The following is a 19,453-nucleotide window of genomic DNA, read 5'->3' as shown; positions in this document are numbered from 1 at the left end:
ACCCCCAACCTAACCCTCACTGATCTTAACTCGAAAACAACGAAAGCCGCACCGACAGGAAAAAACATAGACACAACGAATAACAACAGTTTTTTTTCGAACGATTATGTAAAGCAGCTCATTACCACATCCGTATTGACGGCCGTCGCTTGGCGCGGTCTCTAAAAAAATGCGTAGCATATATATATATATATATACACATTACGTTATTACAGGACACACACTATTATCATCATTTTAATTATTATCGTTATCCGATTCTAAGAGAAGACGATAGTGTTCTCTTCATATCATAGATGGAATCATAGAATTAACAATATCAGAAAAGTAAAAGACTGCTTCACTTTAATAAGAATAGTTACGAATAAAAACAGTTTGTGTCGTCTCACACTGGTGATGGGCTTGGTGATGGTGTATATTTATTTGTCTCATTCACAGTAAACCAGCATGAATCAATGGCTGCTTTTGCTGCTGTTCATGGCTTTGCCCTTGCATCGCTTTAATAATAATAACAGCACCTAAACAAACAAGCGAACAGACATCCATAGTTATGTTTTTATTAGCAAATTAATGATAATTTCTACAAATAGCAACTATACCTAGTCACTCGTACTTCCAAAGTGTCAGTCTTTCGAAGATGAATTTTTGACATTAGCATGTTGAATCAAGTGTAGAGCACATGGTGCGTTTCATTGGACCTGAAGGTAAGTAGAATGGAAAACTTCTGACAGACGAACCAATAGCATTAGAACAATGAGGATTACCCTCATATGGCTAGCTCACCGGACTAGATTTAAGCATTATCGGTAAAGTGGGTAATAGGATAATGCAGTGCACGGGTTTTTACGTCCCATGAAACAACGGCTGTTTCTCTATAATATTTCGTCCGATTTCGAACCGTTTCGATAGCAAGAAGGTTCTATTACTAGACAAAGCTGTAGTCCGAATCTTATCGAAGCGCTGATACATGGCCTAGGCCTTACCTCACAATCTATCGTGTTATTTAATCGTTGTCGTTTTGAAGAAAATAGTGCAGAAGAAGAATGGGAATATATGTTCAGCAGTGGCCACTTAGGCTATCAATTAGGGTAAGGTAGTTCCTGTAGGACAGCTTGTATTCGTTTCCACATTTGATCAGTATATTGGTAGTATAAATTATGCTTCGCGTTTGAAAGACACCAAACTTATAGCGGCGTGTGTAGGCACATGCTTGCTAATTAGAGTCCACTCTTATTGTGTGAGTATGACGTCTCTTTCGTGTTTTCTATAGGCAATCGTGGTCGTAGCGCGAAGCCATTCGCGCCTCCGCTACCTCCATCTGATCGGATCGGGCGCCCGTTAGTGCAGATCAACAACGCCAGCTTACCTCGATCCCGAAGCCACGAAGGGGTTGCCGTACCTCAAACGATACCTGGTCAGAGTTCTCACACCGGACAGACAGGCACTGCCTACTACCAGCTAAGCAATGAAGGTACCCTCCTCGCTATAGCCTTTAATTCTAACCTAAAATTATATTATTGTAACAGGAGAGTGTTAATATCTAGTTGTCGAAAAAAGTATCGACGACTTTTAATCCAAAACTGACGTAAATATTTTTATATGTCAAAGCAATACTACTAAAATATTAGGTAAGCGAATTCGGTGCACTTTCTGAACTGACTAATTTTTTGAGCTACATGCCGCCAGTAGACGAAATTTGGATAGTAAACATTCTGATTTTCTAGAGACTTGCCAGTGACGACTGATTGAGTTTACTCAAGAAGAAATGAGCTCAGAAGGAAAAATATCGTGTCATGATTTCGTTTCTCGAAGGCTACAGCGCTACACTAGGCAAAGAGGTCTTAAACAAGGGCACATGCATGGTGGAAACGACCGCAGTATCGGGGACCAGCAAAGACATGACCAGACATTGAGACCCGAAGGTCAACAACGCATTGGCGCAATCGGGGTGACTATTCATAACTTAGAGTTCAAGGGCTTTGTCGATTAAGGCTGGTATTTGACATGTAACGTATTACAGAATTAAAACCCAAATACTTACTTAACATACGGAAACTGAATAGAAATAAATTTTCCATGAATTGCGCCAAATGTGTATCGTGTATTTCACGTGCAAATTGCGTAACTTAAGTCAGCTAGACTGGAACATAAAGCCGCTAGAGACAAGGCATGGTGCCAGCCAAGGAGGGACCAGGAGAGAAGGTGGCGTCGCCCTAGAGAGAAATCGGCAACAGTGTCGAGTAGGTGCAGACGTAAGGTAATAATAGGACTTGCAATCATCATCAGGTGCGTCTACTACTCATCGAAAATGAAGCAATAAATGTAGCCTGCCATCTTTCCTCTTTTTAAGAGACTCATTGATCGTTGGCACGGCAATCGAAGGCACGCACTGTGGTTACTTCCAGACGTCATCGTCATGCTTTACTTACTTTCTGGTAAACAAACGAATATCCAACATCAACTTCGACTTTCTTATTCTCCCGATCCGAGTACGGGTAGTTACGGGGCTTTCCATGCCCTAAGAAAGGCCACTGGTGAGAAAGCATACTCCACGTTCCATCTCTTCGAGAGGTCATAGATAGGGAAATATTATATGGGAGCGCGAATGGGAATTAGTTCAACTGTCCAGACGCTGTCCGAGAGCTGGGATAAGTACGTGAAAAAAATAAAGAAGGGTATTTTAAACAGATATTAAGAAATAGGCTCAGCTAGTTCAAAGGACATGAAAATTTCAAAGTTCGCATAATGTACTTGTACCTCCCTAACAAATGTGTGCCACTTCAATCGATGACCTTCTATAATTTTTCTTGTAGAACTTCTGTAGTTTTTGGGCGAAAAATTATTTGTTATAGGCGATCTTTGCATCTCTAAACTAGTTCGATTGTTCTACCAGGCAGCAACGGCAGCGGCGGCTTACAATGCACGATTCCTCTCCAATCTCATCCTCTTCGTCAATACACGCTGATTAGGAAGTTGTGCTTTGCTTCGCCGCGTTAACGATGACCTTTTTGTACATCAGTATCGTGTGTGATCCACTTATCATCACCCGTGATTAATTGCTTTAGAAATAACTATTTCGTTATTTCGTAGACGAAGATTTAATGGAATAAATCATTGTACGTCAATCCGTGTGGCATTCAAGCATCGGACTTTTTTTATGTTTTGGTGGCGGATGTTTAGTTTCTTGGCTACTCTCGTGTTGATCTTGTTGAACTTCCGCAATAATTTCATCAACCTTTCCGCAGTTAGTTGACCGCTATGAAAAGCATCTTTCTACATGGAACTGTTCAGAACGAAAGCGCCAGAATAATTTTTCAGGGCTATGCTTCCGGATAGTGCATCTTGATCGTAAATAGTACAATTTATGGGCCTGGGAAGCTAACGTGCCTATATCGTAATAAAACTTTGGTAGGATCGTAATCAGAGTTTGATAGAAATCCTACTCATTTTCAAGGCGATCTCTCATGAAGAAGGGCATTGGAACGCACTGTTACTGCCAAATCTTAGCTTTCAAAACGCGTAATTTATTAATTATAATAGTAAAATCATTGACCCGACACGGTCCATATTGACTGCGACACCTGGCTTTAAAGCTATCTAGCTAGAGAAATACGGTCGATACGTTATCTTGTATTGAATAGGTGCCTCTTATATACACATGGGGGATGCCGCCTAGTTCGTGACGCCGTCAATACACACCCGTGTATGATTATAATGTTATAGCAGTATAGGGATGGTGCTAGCGTGCCTTTCTTGCAAACACGTTGAGCAGTTGGATTAAACCGCCGAACGTCTGACTGCACGATATTATTTTGTTTTGCGATGTATTTACTTACAGAAGAAGATACTCAGGTTTCCGCTGTTTGACGAGATCAACTCACTGCCGGCCAATGGATGGTGTCAACAGAAAAACGAAGCTAACTTCGTACTGGAATGGCTTTTTGCACAAGCATTCGCAAATCTCCATCGGCTGCAGAAAATACGCGTGGCGCCGCACATATCAATTGCATAAACTATATATATATATATATATATATATATATATATATAATGATTACTACAGATGTAATAGGGATCGCGAACACAAAAATCGACCGATCACTAATGTATAAATACAACCACTGACTAAATAATGAACTAACCAATGATCAGTAGCCATTTTGATTCACTATCAATACCCACGCCTGTCGTCGTCAAATGCCGAAAAAGGTTCTGACGAATCATACGCTAATAACGATTAAATATCGCAATTAGGAAAACACAGTACGAATTCGCTCGCACAGACAGGCGGTGACTGAGTGTACTGCGGGACCAATCGAAAAAAGTATCGGATAGAGGTAGAAGCACAGTGGATTACTACATAGGAAAAGATTATTTAAGCGAATATGAGACACATTTGCCTTGCAACAAACCTCCTCCAAGTCGGTTATCGTTACTGCTGTTGCAAATCCTAACGTTCTTTCGTGGACCCTTTCCGTATCAGCTGACTAATCCAGACCCAATTGCTTTGAACAACAAGGACGTCTACAAGAGCAGTACCTCTGCAGTAATTTTCAGCCATCTGCTTTAAGTCAATGAAGTTTACTATCTGCCGTTTTTCAATCCAGAGACGTCGTAGTTTTAGCAAGCCACGAGATCAAAGACACTCCAAATACTCTCAACTCATCGAACAACGCGTGACACAGTGACAACTAAAGTACTTTACAATAGTAACAACACGGATAGACAAAAGAAAAGCTGCAACGCGGGCGGATTTCCTTCGTTCAGGGATGTAGTGTGCAGAACCGCTCAGACGTTCCTGTATCTTTCAGTTGTTGGTGTCACAAAGATGAAACTATTGCTACAACTAACCAGCCAGACGTACATCATATCCCTGCAAAATGAATATATAATTTATATATACATACATATATATATATATACGACGCACGTGTGTAAAAAATACAGAGCCCACCTATTATAATAATGTTAAATGTTGACAGCATATACAAGTAATGCACACTTCCTCATTTACGTATAATAACAATAATGAGGTTGATTGACGATGTAAAAATCAAAGAAGGGAAAGGAGGTAAGCTGTCGCTACTGTCGCCTCCCTATTCAGTTATGAAATGAAGAGCGACGACAATGGTGATGATAATTATTACGATGATTGTGGTGTTGACAGAACGAATTGGCATTATTTGCAAAAGAAACAGGATGATCAATGAACGGCTTCAGAAGCATTCAGCGTCCTAGTGATAATGATCTTGAATACCATACGCGCACTAGCTGAGACATTGGAACTTATATATATATACATATATGATAATATGTCATGTGATGTGATCATGCTGTCGTCATTGGTGCGGATCGGGAGCAACAAAAAATGAACGAAGAAACAGGGGTTAATTTAAATGAATACCGAGTGAGTAAGTTATTCTGATGCGTTGCAGGCCAGACGCCAACGGTAGGGGCAGATAGAACAGAATCTGCTACACATACATATATGTATATATATATGTATATATATATATACACGATTATGTTCGTAATGCACTATAAACATGTATACATGAAGAGCGTCAAGATCGAGTTTAACGTTATTAAGGTGTTGCGATAGGTTCATGCAAGAATTGATACCGATGTGTGATGAAAAACTGCATACTCAATCAGCAGGTGACCAGATCCGGCCTGCTGTGGTGTTACTGAAGCAAGAAGGTACACGCAATGAGCTTGAACAGAAAGAATAAAGGCGTCACCATGCGATCAGTGAGAACTGGCCGAATTCGTTGCTACAACCGCAAGCAGATCGTTTCGATCACGAACACGAATCTTTTTTTCCGTCGAATTTTTTTTCTTGGCTTTATAACTGTAGTGCCATTGTACGTGTTTTATCGTCTGTTCTTACCGTTCGCTTTCATTTGCAAAATAGGACATGTTTCTTTGTAAACGAATGTACGATTTGTGTACCTCCGAGTCAGCAATATCATACGTTGTATTGTAATGCACAAGCCTATGGAAGAAGTCTAAGTTTGTCTTAAATAGTGCTTGTTGTTATGTCGGAACGGCTGCCTGGATGTGCTACTAGTAGAGGCTTGCTGCACGAATCTGGCGAAGCGTTAAGATGATATCATGTCGATTTCGTTCGTTTCAATTTATACTCAGATTATCTGACCGGGCCCGATGACCGTCAACCGTATTTTCGTGGATGTGTGGGGTCGCGACTAACATAGTGATCGTCATAACGAATTGCTGGCTAATTTGTAGGCGGTTAAATGTGTGCATTGATGTAATTACGTAAGTAGGCCAAGTACGTGAACTCGTATGCCTTACATGTCCTGACGATGGGTTTTTTTTAACGAATATATGGAGTGTTGTCCTATATCTCGTTTAACTAACGACACTATACTACGCGTATTGTTTCTCACCTCGGTGCATATGTACATAATCTATTAATTATTATATTATAAATAATTATTGCACCGCTGGATGTTGAAAGGGAAGCGACCCGGAATCATTTATCCACAATGATGTCGATAACTAAACACAAAAGTGCTTCAGAGAGCCCATTGGGCACGGTGAGACAATGATTCGGAAACGACAAATGACTGATATTTTCATTCAGGCCATGATTATTTATAAAGGACCGATCACAATCGGTAACTAACCGTACTTTCGAACTGTGGATTTATTGGTTTAAAGGTGAGGAACTAATGGCACCAACATGAGTATTGTTGTCTACGGTGCAATCATTCGTAACTGAAATGATCTTCAAGGCCGAGAAAAGTTACACACTTACACATAAACATCGCAATTGTGAGAGAATGTAATCAAGTGAGGACAGATTATCGATGTGAAAATAGATAAATCGATGTGCAGAAGAACGACTGCAAGCGATTTTAACGAGATAGTAAAGGTAACTACCATTATTATTATTATTATGTAACAAAAATGTCACATCGTTCAACCAAATAAATGTTTTCATCGAAACAATATACAGGTGTTTCTTTTTTTTTTGTTCAATTAAATACAATCGTACGCTTAATCTAGTCATTCATGCGGTACTTTTAAAAGAAGCATGATTCCTGATTTATAGTACTAATTACTGGCACATTCTGTATAATATAAACGTGTCATGAGAAAAGGTCGTGCACTGAAGTTATGAGAAAGATATATGGGCAATGAAAAATAAGACCCGAATTTCAAGCGATTTGGTTGTATGTAATGCGTGTTTGTTAAAAGAAAAAATACCAAACGAATATATTGTGACGCATTGGAATTATTATTTATCAGCGCAACAAGGAAAACCTTATTAGGCAATTCGATCTTAAATAGATCGGTGCAGTAATGCGACCAAGTGGATAAGGACAGCCTAAGATACCCATCTCGGAAGGTGTAAAACATTGAAGGTCAGATACAGTTTGGCAATTTTCATGTAGGACATGGCAAACTCGTTCGCGTGAACCATCACATAGAGTGTGTCACACTGTAAATGTTAAAAGTTCTAAACTATCATATACAGCAATATTGATTAAGCATCCATACAATATTATTCATGTTTTGCACGAATCCTAGTAACAAAATAATTCATCCATCCATCCATTCATTCATTCGTTCATTATGTATCCGCCGTCATTCTGCACGATATTCTTCCGTTCTCATGATCTTTGCTATTTAATAAATTGCACTTTCTTAGAGAAAAATTTTACTCGTTTACCTTAGGCGTATGACCTAAAGCCAGTGAAACCTGTAATTGTGGCTGAGCTTAGTACTGAGCAAAATGAGAATTGAAGATTATTAGTTGAACGAATTGAGAGTCAATGAGAAACTTCGTTTCTTGGTCCGCTTCGCGTAGTTTGTAGCACTCCCAGGCTTCTGATTCTTACATTTTAGGCACCTGATAATAATCTAATATACGCAGTTTATCATCTCAGCCGATTAACGGGGGTCCCCATTGACCTTCGACAGTCGACCGAGATAAGATACACTCGCGAAGTGTGAATTCAGTTTTTGAACATCGCAAATCCCCTCCAGTAATCCTTATATCCATAAAAGCAGCACACTGCTTTGCTAGCTTTTGACTTCGGCTAGATGTGACATAAGGTAAGTGTCTCTCCACTACCAATTTACCTCTGTATATACCATTCACAAGTGCTTTCTTTTTTCCATATATATATATATATATTAAGACGTTGTAATCTTATTTTACAGGAAACAAGATTTTCTATCCAACCTATAAAAATGGAGGTTCTGGATGCAAAATACATTTTGACATCTACCCAATTTCGCCATCGGCAGCTCGAACAACTGCCGAAGAAGTACGGGAGTAGTTATGCCTTATTTGATAAAAACGTCAGCCCTGAAAAGTCTGCTCGAAAATAATATGCTAACCTCGATAATAGCATCTTAGAACGGCAGGATGCGAACGGCATACCATAGGGATTCAATACAAGAAAAGCAGCGATAATTTCTTATTTTGATATTCCAAATCGTGACAGTGCTGCCTGCTCTCGAAAATGACCTTCCTTCATTTTGTAACCCCATGCCTATACGCACATGAGCTCTGTCCCATTTAAGATGCGATGTTATGGTGCCTATTGACATAGTGCATGTCTATTCTCAGCTAGTTTCGACTAAGCTGTATGCATTCTCTAGTAGTGTTTTTCTTCCAATTCCAAGGTGCCTCAGTATGTGACTAGGTAAGTGTTTCTGATAAAAGTAGCCTTGAGTTACGGTTTAGAGTATCCGCAGCCTGGTTATCTCACGTTTCCAGCTATTGTATGTATACATATGAGCGTGTCTAATAGTGCTTAGTCATCCCTGGTTACTGGTAGACCAGCCAATCAATTCCGACCAGGTTGCTACGCAGGACCACTTTCGACAAAGGTATACAGCGCTCCTGTGTTTGTGTGTGTGTGCGAAAGTGCTGATAAGCAACTTTCGGAAACCTAAAATACTTATGCATACAGTTTTTATACGAAATTTTCTTAAATGTTATATATATATATATATATATATATATATATACACCTATATATATATTCGTTCGTAATCCTTCTTTGTGAAAATGACTCTGCGTTCAGTAGCTTGTTTCTTCTATAATATAGTTTTATATAATTATATATATATATATAATATATATAATTATAGTTGATAAATATTGACAACATATATTGCATAGCCACATATGTTATCACAGCAGCTTAAGCATACTAGATAGTCCAGCAAATAAATCTATGAACAACACATATCGAACTTTAATTTTATAAAAATAAGAACTTTCGTTATTTGTTTACGTATATCTACAACATTTGGCGGTCACATGTAGGTAAACTAAAATATGAAAATAGTAATGTTCCATGTTTCTTTGAAGATGATTCAATTCTACGAAAAACATTAACACTTGTATTCTAATCTATTATACATTTTTCTATTTACCTATTACATGCATTTTTTAGATTAATTAATGCCCAAGTCTACTTGGGCAAGATATTTAACCTAATCCGTTTACAGAGAGTTTAGTCGCCTAATGTGTCGCAGGGACGTAATGACTAACAAATAGGCTATGACTAATGTGTAGACAAGTTAGAATTAGCTAGTCCATGGGCTCGCCCAGCAACAGTGGAATGGGCGAAAACCACTATGATCACAACCAGCCAGCCAGTTATTGTAGTAACACGTTTACAGCACTATAGAAAGGGCACTATGGTAAGGGAATATTAGATTAGCTCGGAACAGGAATATTAGATGAAAGCGTACTACTACTGGCTGAGCCAACAAACGAAAAAGAGGGTTATCGTGTACTGTGTGGGTTTTTTTTATTTCGCTTTGAAACTCGATAGGTGGCGCCACGTTACGATTCAGCGGTTTGTTGCAGTTCAAGCGTCAGACTTCCCAAATAGGCATCTGGTGAGCGGAGCACGAAGCTACGTGGAACAAGTGAGTTAATGTGTTCACTATTTGCGTACGACAGATACGAACGTAAGTTAAGAGAAACATGCATTGTGATGCAGTAATTAGATGTTTCGACTGGATGTTCGAAAATTCTTATGAATAAGCGGAAAAACATGTTCTTTATTCTTTATGTATGTATGTAGCCGTAAAGAAGGTACTAGCAGCTGTAATCGGCTGATTGGCTTATGCCTCTATTTCTCTAACTGGGAAGTATAGCTATCTGGCTTCTTGAAGTTAATAACTGAGGCTTATCTATTACAATTGACACTACAAGCAGACTCACGTTTGGTACAACCAAGTGTGGTGCTCGTTTTCGTATAATCAAAGTCTGTGTGTAGTTAACCCTAGCGTCACTTTAAGCGAATGGCGCCCTGCGTAGGTCGTAAATTATAACATCTGCATTTCCAAATTGTGTTTGTGACAAAATACTCGGCTAAGGATATGATTAGTTTTACGTTAGGTAAAGCTAGACTTCGAGGGGGCAGTGGAACAGGGAGCAGTGGAATTTTTTGAGTGGCTCATTTATAAGATGGGTGTCAACAGCTGTAGCTCGTTTGACTTGTATTAGGCTTAAAAGGAACACATCGAAGGCTTAACAGGAACACATCGATACTCTTCCAACGTTCCTTATTAGCGTGACCATGTAAAGACATGGCCGTTGCTTTATTGAGGATATAAGCTGATGGCATCTGTGTTTTTCCATTTCAAAATTCATCTTTCGTATCGGTACTTGTGTTCGTAGATCAGTCCTGTTCCAGCAATTCGAATGGCTGCGTCAATCGTAGCTGGTTCCAACAAATATCCGCAAATACGAAGTACTGTGTAAATAGATTTAGATCTTGTTAATGATAAACCCCGTTACAGACCTCTGTCAGATAACTATTTTTGTCTGACAGTATGTATAGCTGGTGGATCCCACAGTTCTCTTGGAACAACTGTATTACGCCTTATTGATAGCGTTACCATTAAAAACAAATACTGACGTTATTGGTCGATTTTCTCCTTTTACAGACAAAATGGCAAACGGCAGAGGTGGTGGTAGAGGCGGCGGTGATTTTCACAATGGCCAACGAGGAGGAGGAAGAGGAGGAGGAGGAAGAGGAGGGGGAGGAGGAGCAAGCGGAGGAGGAAGAGGAGGGGGAGGAGGGAATAGCCGTGGGCGCGGGCGTGGGCGCGAAATGGTTCCGAGGCAAATGCGCCAACCGCAAGAACCTTCTGAAATATGGGCAGGCCCCAAAATGCCCAAAACACCGCCTGTTATCGAGCCTTTGGCTGAACCTTCTCCAAGACTACCGTCAAGCAATGAACTACAGTTGGAAATTCAGAAACCGAAAAGCCCAGGACAAGTAAATTGTGCACAAATCACGTGTTTAACTAATTGTTTTCAGCTCAGTTTGGGCTCTAACATTAGATCAGCGTTTTTTTACACGGTACAGATCGAGCAAATGAGTAAGTCGAAAAAAGCAGGTAACCAGAAAGGTTCGGCGAAAAAGAAGCCTGCTTCTATAACACAAGAACCCTCGACGGGCCCGAAAAAGCAGCGCAGACTTAGTCTTGAATTAAACAGGTCTATCTTCTCAAAAATACCACCAAGCGCATTTGATAACCAGATGCTTGCTTATGATAGCAAGCAGCGTGCGTGCGGCCTTAAAAGGCTACCCAATGACAGCCTGGTTTATCAGGTAGAGTGTGATGACAGCTTTTGGCAGGTGACGCTTACCTATGAAAAAGCGGTAAATCTAGCCGGACTTAAACCGGGTAAAAACTTTTCCATGGGTGAAGAGTTTGAAGAGTCAATGACAGCGTTAATGTACATGCTGAATTATATGCCATCACTGCATTTGACGCCACTTGGCAGAGGGTTTTATGGATTACCTGATGAGCAACCCACAGTAATTTCAGGTGGGTTTGAAGTTTGGAGTGGCTATAGAGCCCATATTTTAGCAGCAGAAGACAAATTGATTTTGAATACTAACCGCGCCATTACCGCGTTCATAAGACCCGGCTACCTTGTAGAGCGTATGGCCGATCTTTTAGGTGTTGCGAGAAATGACGTTCCCACAGCTCTGCATAGAAAACAAATTTTAGAACTGTCCAAAAAGCTTTCACGGTGCAAAGCAGAGCTTACGCATCTCAAAAGACCTAAACATATTACCATACAAAAAATTACCCTTGAGCCTGCAAGCAAAATTTCATTCAGAGATCATGAGAACAACCCTATCCTTGTGACAGATTACTTCAGCAAAACCTATGGTTGCTTGAAATATCCAAACTGGCCTTGTGCGGAGGCCGGTATTCGAGGAACTAGATATTACCCGCTAGAGGTTTTGAAAATACTGAGCGGTAATTCCTACCACGGAGAACAATCACGTGATATGGTGCGCGACATAATACGTCTGGCGGCCATTCCTCCGCGCAATAGGCTGGAAGAAATTAAATTCACCACGCGCTCGTTGATAAGTCACAAAGAGATAAAGGATGAGTTCGGTATGCATATTGAACCTATCGAAATGACGATTCCTGGAAGAATTTTGCCCACACCGATACTTACAGCAGGAAACAAGAAAATTGTCGGAGTTAACCCTGGGGTTATCGATTTCAGAGACAATATGTTCTTTAAAACGTCCAAGATTGATCGGTGGACAGTAATTAACACCGATGAAAGGCAGACACAGGATACGTTGCAGTGCTTTGCCAGAGCATTTCAGAACCAAGGAAAAAAAAGCGGCGTACTGCTTGCAAATCCTGTGCAGCACAACAACGAATTTCCAACCATAAGCGACCGTCAGGCGCTGAAAAACATCATACAACAGATCATTAAGATGGGTGAGATTTGTGCATGGGTTCTCGATCTTAAGATAATTAATCTTAAAATATTGCAGTATTTAGAAATAAAACAATATAAATAAAACGGCACTGTACAGCTTTGCTCTTCAGTCAAATCAATACATTTAATTAGATATAGATTATTTTATGAGATATCGATTATGTAATCTAACCTTTCCATCTGATATTAGTTATTTATTGCCATCGTACTAACTTCTGTTCTCGCTTTTTAAGTTACTGTGAACAAGCTTGACTTCATCATATTTGTGATCAGTAATTACACTGGCGTTCACGCTGCGATCAAATCTACATGCGATGTTACCCTCGGGGTGTCATCTAAATGCGTAAAATCAGATACGATCGAAAAAATCATCAGAAATGATCGCCCTGGCCCTAACCAATGTCTGGTTAACATCCTTTATGGATTGAACCCCAAGTTTGAGGGTGAAAACGTCGTCGGGATCAACACAGAGTTCGCGTTCAAGATGCTGACGAGCACTCCGACGATCATAATTGGTGTGTGATATATGAACATTTGGATTCCACTATACAGTACAATTATGGCAATGGCGTAATTTTACGATCCAATGATACTTAATCTACGTCTACGTGTATTCTACTAATGTCTAGAATTCTAAATCAATTGACCGTAAAGGTGAAGTACTGCTACATCGCAATAAGCACTATTTACTAGTTGGCAAACAAGATCTACAGACGTGTACAACCACGCATTGATTTGGATGTACGATGACCATTTGGGAGAAACAAAAGAATAAATTCTGGTATTGTTTTGCAGGCCTTGACGTTAACCATGGACAAACAAGAGTATGCGATGGATTACCGAAGCTACCATCCACGATTGGCATTGTTGGAACCCGCAACGTTAATGCCACTTTGTACACGGCTGTAATGTCTGCGCAGAAAAAGCCAGAGGGAACCAGAGATCGGGAAATCATTCAATCCGCAAATTTGAAACCTGCAATTAAACGATTATTTATATCCTTCTATCAAAAAACTGGCCGCAAACCGCAGAAAGTCATCATTTATCGTGACGGTGTGTCCAATGGCCAATTTAAGTCCATTTTATCTGTAGAGCTGAGGGCAATAATTGAGACCTTGGAAGAAATGAGTGACGACAATGGTGGCAAATATAGGCCAGCAATGACATTCGTTACTGTCCAGAAACGCCACGATGTGCGTTTATTCCCAAAACAGGTAACTGTTGATAACAAAGGTAGGGAAAAACAGAACCCCATACCAGGTACAGTTGTTGATAGCGTTCTGCCTTCGCGGCGCTGGTGGAACTTTTATCTTAATAGCCATGAGGGTATCCAAGGAACGAGCAAACCCGCGCACTACATTGTGCTTTTCGACGAGAACAATTTCACAAACGACCAGATGCAGTCGTTGTCGTACTACCTTTGTTACTTATATGGCAAGTGCCCTCGTGCCGTATCCATCCCAGCACCCATATATTACGCACATTTGGTGGCGTTCCGCGCCGCTGAAGTCGGTGCGTTCCAGTTGCACAGTAGCCCAGAGTATAGCCCGTTTGATGTCCGTAATTATGCTGGCGCACCCGGAATTGGAGCCATACAAAGACAGGAACAGAAAATATTAGAACTATATCAGAATTCGATTGATGTTAAGCAAGGTTACGCTCAAAAAATGTTTTTCCTTTAAGTATGAGAAGAGAAAAGTATTGTTTCTAGAATCGACGAAGCAGTCGCGCGTGCAACAGGTACGTTGATGCGGTCATCTTTTGGCCACCTAAATTTATCTATATACATACCAACTTTTATTATGATTAGTCCGTTTCATACTAAGAATAGCTATTGCTTGCCATGTTCTATTCACATTGTGCATGCTGAAATATTCATATTTAATGGCAACTTGCTTGACATATATGGCAAACACATTAGGTATAGTTGAAGCAGCAAAGCAAAAACAAAAGAAAAGAAACAGATTAACATTTACGGTATTTTTAAACTAAAAGAAAAAAAATTACCGGCGTAACCAATGCACTCTTGAATAGCATAAGGCCATTAAAGATAACAATTCTACAAAATCACGTGAATTATCTATAAAACTTATATGGCATAGGTCAACCGATTGTTGTCTTTCTCTGTTATTTTTAGCGGCCAATTTAGATTGCTACCTTAAAAAATACGCTAAAAAATAAGTAGCACCATAAAACTTTCAGGTAAAATAGCTTAATACACACATGCTATCGCCGCAAAGTTCGTTTCCGTGTAAAGAAGTTATCAAAAAATAATAAGGTGAACTTGTTTTTGTGTTACATCATTTACAGTAGTAGATCCACAACTAACCACCGCTAACAAATGAGTGAAAGAAATATAATAAAATATTTGCTGCGTACAGTTAACGCAAAATCGTGTGAAACTGACTTTTCTCGCCAATGAAAATAGTCTATCACTTCGACTATAGCCCTTTTTATACTACTCATATAAATATATAGTAGTTATAATAATGGGACAAACAGAAAAAATAATATTCAAGGGACCCGTGGAGGAGATAGTTGATAACAGCTCATAAACAAACGTAATGACGAAATTTTTCTAAATTATGCTAGAGGGTAATAGGTTATAGACTGTTGGTGATTTCGACTTTGGGGTAGCAGTTGGTAACGGACATAAGAGGGTAAAGTGCATGAGCAACGTATGAGAACGTAGGGGGTAAACCGTAAGCTTAGGAGCAGAAACGTTGTCTACAGTAATGGGGATATCGGGAAGAGTATGCAGGGATCCGCAAGGGGGGACAAGACACGCACAGGTAACTTTAAAGATGGCATGCAGGGTATCGTTTCGTGGAACTTAAATGGTTTGCTTCATTTCACAGCTATGGTTCCACGCCCACATGGTTACGTAGTACGAAATAAGAGGAACAACCAAGTAGTTCTAAATTAGGGCTAGTATTTTGAAGGACAGCGTAAATTAGTATTTTCAAGAACAGCGTAAGTTACAATGGGTTTTGAACATCTTGCTAATTACATAATATAGGCTAATTTTAGATCGCGGATCGTTTGCCAACGCCTTATTACATCAAATATTTGAGTCAAATATTGAACGTCTGGTCGAGGAGAAACGCTGCATCTTGTGAAGAATGATATCCAGTGTCTGAATCTAAACGCTGATGGTGAAACGTTGGGTATTCATAATCTTACGAACTCTTCAATACCGACATTTGATTAGAAAGGAGTGAATGTTTTGCCTAAGTTTCATGGTTTGCCTGCGGCGTCGACCGCAGTAGGTACTTCAGACAGCATTAATTTGATTGACATCAATATGCAGCCCATAATTATTACGATGTTCTAACAAAAATTGTTCAAAGAACCTATAATTTTAATGCGTTTGCCGAAAGTTTCCTTACTCAATAATACATGATCCAACTTATAAAAAACTTCGAGTTAGTTTTAGCGTTTTATTCTGATATTAGTTCTAAGTCGAAGTTATAATTTTCGACGTTGTAATCGCAGTACACGTGAAATTTTTAATAAACAAAACTTCTACCATTTATTTTATACGAACAGATAAAATTCGTATTCGCTTAGTAAGTTATCTGAAGTATCCTTTTAGCCGGTTTGGTCCTAAATTGATTACCAATGCACTTGAAATATCATTGTAACAGAATTTAGCGATTTAATCATGAGAAGATGATAACGAATATTAAGATGACTGAAAAAAAACCGCAGTCGCGTTGTAAGTCTTGAAAAGGTCATATTCATCCTCTAGCCCAACTTAAAGTTGATAGCCAACCTATAGCGCTTGGAATCATTTATCAAATATAAATTTAAAGACTCTCTGTAGTTGCACTTGTTAATAAAGAGAGCTTACGCTTGGAAGTAAGTTTCTAATTATTATAGCGGCGCAGAATCGTAAATTGCGTGTATCGTTTTCGAAAAACTCTTGATTATACATTTTGTCATTTAGCAACGAATAGACTCTTAGGCTGAAGTGTACCAATCTATTCGCAAAGGGCAAGTATTGAGCGACGCAGTAGATTACTAGGGTTTCGAAATGAACTTATAATCAATAGAAACCTTCGACTATATGTTGATTCTAGCGAAGTGCTTGACATAATGGGTTCGTTGGTTTCAGTGGAGAGTGCAACGGCATTAAATGTTCACTGGATAAAAAAATTTAACAAGTCAATTTTTTGGCAAAAGAAATGGGCTCGTTGAAAAAAATCTATGCGGAATTCCATCTGAGATTTTTCTGGAACCCCATTTTGGGCTCTACTATTGTTTGCATGTTATTCAAGAGATAAAGTCGATAATAATTGGAAGCGATTAAAGCTCTAAATGCAGGTCAAAGATACAACGACGGTTTAAAACCATTGTAGCAAGCGATCCATGGAGTCCAAGGTGGGGTATTACTTATATTAATTCTAGGATGCCTCGATTGAAAATCCTGAGTTAAAATGAATTTGATATATTCTTTTACATTTCAAACAAAAAGCAATTTCCTGTTTATTTAGTATATATAGATATTTAGGAACCGAGATGTAGCTTAAAGTTGACTTTTGCTCGCGTATAAGAAATTATCTGCATTTAACATCAATTATAATCGACAGGGCCTTTAAAAATAAATGGCCTTATGTTTACGACCAGTCCTACAGAATATTAGTCCCATTAAAATTGGTTCATTAATTTCAGACACTTTGACTTAGTGAATCGTTTAACGTTTTAAGAAAACGGGGCAGTATTGAACAGGATCAACTGGAAGTCAGTTCTGATGACGAACTCTATCTTTGGAATATCTTTAAGTTTTGCATAGTGTATTCGGTTTGAAGTTAACAAATGCTATCGCAGTGGATAAGCTTTCAAATCACTACAGATTGCCAGTATAGACAGGGTAAATATACCTGTAATAGATTTCCTTCGAGAACAGGTATAGGCTATGATAAAATTTAAGCTAGATTGTGTACCGTACCACATGTATCTAATCGTCAGCCGGAACAAATGGCGTTATACCGCAGTATTACACAGCAAAGCAGATCATGCCTAGTTTTAGTTTTTCAAGTAACCTATATATGTTAATATACGCGGAAAGAAGTGATTATGTATATAGTCCGAATCTCTAAATATATGCTATAATAATTGTACATGACTGACTTCATGATCAAAATGTACCTCTACTAAATAAAGACTGTGAAGTCAACCGAAGTTCTCCGGGAAAACCCAAACCAAAAATATTTTTGAGCGTTATGAAAAAATCTTCCCTGATATTTACCTAATGAAGATTGAACGAAGTATTCTTATTATAGACATCATGTAGTCATAACAAAAACAGCACTTAATCTAATGGTTATTTTTGTGCTAATTAGCCGATTTCTCTTAACCTTTTCCTTAAATAATTAGTGATATAAACGATTCGATTTGGCATTTGCTTACCTTGAAATAGTGTAAAAAATTAAATCATAAAATAAAATTAATTTTTAAATTGGATTAGAAGACAATTCCAAATACAGTTTTACGGCTTTAGCGCTGGAATAGCTGCTGAGTCGTATAGGCAATATGGAATATAAACCGGCTTAACTAAATAGGTTTTTAATGAGACCCCAAAATATCAATTAACAGTGAATCAATGAATAATGTACTGATATAGATAAATTGCCACTCATATAACCCAATCTAAGTCAGTTACGATAAAGATAATAAGGGACGACAGTGGATGGTTCGATACATAGCTTAACTTTTCGTCTTTTTTTTTGACACAGCGAACGCTTGAATTTATAACTTTATTTCTAGCAATAACAGTTATTTTGTGTAGTTACTGCCATGAAACGCGTCGTCTTACACAAGTTCTCGACTGAGCTCGATTTTGTTACCCTAGCATCATAGTCCAGTTAGATAAATTAATTAACAGTTCGCCGCTGCCCTACTTTAGTATGATGATCTAATTTTTTATGGCCTATGAGGTATCTACCTTTTCGCAGATGCCCTTCAGCAAAAACCGCTCGTGTATATTGCTTCACATAGGGCTTCCTCGTGCGCTCTATCACTATGTGTAACCGAGCCCCTGGAAAATAGACGACCGAAAATATATACAGTTCATCCATTCGATTATTGAAGCCATGAAATTCAATGAAAGGCTCAGTAACGCCGATCGCCGTAGAATTACAAGTAATTGAACCATTATTCATTTCGAAAATATGACTTTATGGAGTAATTTATTATGACAACCTTTAAGTGCCTTACTGCGATATTATAAGTTTATGAATGCAGTATATTTGCACCGACATATAATTAATTTGAATCGAATTTGCTCACGTCTCTTGGGTCTTAACGCTTACCACATTATCTCTATAATAGCAACCCTATTCTTCTAGAAAAGGATAAACTGTTTTTGAACGTAGCTTACGCTTGCACGAGGTTTGTGCCTGAATTCAACCAGCAACCCCAGTTTACGGGTCGTACACAAATCAAGCAGTTCGAAAGAAACGCTCTCTCGCCGCAAAGTGGAAATGACCCTTCTAAACATGTGTAAATATATCAATATTCTGTGCCTCACAGACGAACCAGCAGTCAAAATTGTCATCAGCCGCAACAATTAAAGAATCTTTGTACCAAAAGGTTTCAGTGACACATACGGGATGCTAAAATACTTCACTTAGTTATAGGCAGAGGTTAGTGCGGAGAACCTATTTGAAGCTGTAGAAATCTTAAAGG

At 38.9% G+C, this 19,453-nt stretch overlaps 2 protein-coding genes and 1 long non-coding RNA gene across 17 annotated transcripts in view; 2 read left to right on the top strand and 1 right to left on the bottom strand.

The window, feature by feature from the left end:
• Nucleotides 1–6,977, top strand: part of PDZ-GEF (PDZ domain-containing guanine nucleotide exchange factor) — a 56,320-nt gene extending 49,343 nt beyond the window's left edge. For 6 of the 14 annotated variants that reach the window (XM_022835944.2, XM_022835947.2, XM_022835941.2 and 3 more), the window contains 2 exons: nucleotides 1,271–1,471; nucleotides 1,813–2,091. In XM_022835944.2, coding sequence (XP_022691679.1) covers nucleotides 1,271–1,471; nucleotides 1,813–1,913 — 302 coding nt within the window. In that variant the 3' untranslated portion in view covers nucleotides 1,914–2,091. Of the gene's footprint in view, nucleotides 1–1,270; nucleotides 1,472–1,724; nucleotides 2,092–3,838 lie in introns of those variants that run through there. The other 8 variants (XM_022835950.2, XM_022835951.2, XM_022835949.2 and 5 more) reach the window with 6 other exon arrangements.
• The window catches only part of LOC111262016 (uncharacterized), a 26,220-nt gene continuing 6,775 nt past the window's right edge, over nucleotides 9–19,453 (bottom strand). Inside the window, exons 3-4 of the long non-coding RNA XR_002681330.2 lie at nucleotides 18,711–18,803; nucleotides 9–518 (exon numbers count right to left, since the gene is read on the bottom strand). This is a non-coding gene — a long non-coding RNA (uncharacterized LOC111262016). The remainder of the gene's footprint in view (nucleotides 519–18,710; nucleotides 18,804–19,453) is intronic.
• On the top strand, nucleotides 9,793–15,165 carry LOC111262009 (protein argonaute-4). Of its 2 annotated transcripts, none has more exons than XM_022835955.2 (4): nucleotides 9,793–9,963; nucleotides 10,948–12,762; nucleotides 12,997–13,278; nucleotides 13,559–15,165. In XM_022835955.2, exons 1-4 carry the CDS (start codon nucleotides 9,930–9,932, stop codon nucleotides 14,443–14,445), a joined length of 3,018 nt encoding a protein of 1,005 aa, XP_022691690.1. In that variant the 5' UTR covers nucleotides 9,793–9,929; the 3' UTR covers nucleotides 14,446–15,165. The 2 variants fall into 2 exon arrangements, with proteins under 2 accessions (XP_022691690.1, XP_022691691.1); XM_022835956.2 differs by having other exon boundaries at nucleotides 9,794–9,921.

Source organism: Varroa jacobsoni, unplaced genomic scaffold, assembly GCF_002532875.2.
Source record: "Varroa jacobsoni isolate VJ856 unplaced genomic scaffold, vjacob_1.0 scaffold_621, whole genome shotgun sequence".
NCBI lineage: Eukaryota > Metazoa > Arthropoda > Arachnida > Mesostigmata > Varroidae > Varroa > Varroa jacobsoni.
This window is presented reverse-complemented; position numbering and strand designations above follow the sequence as displayed.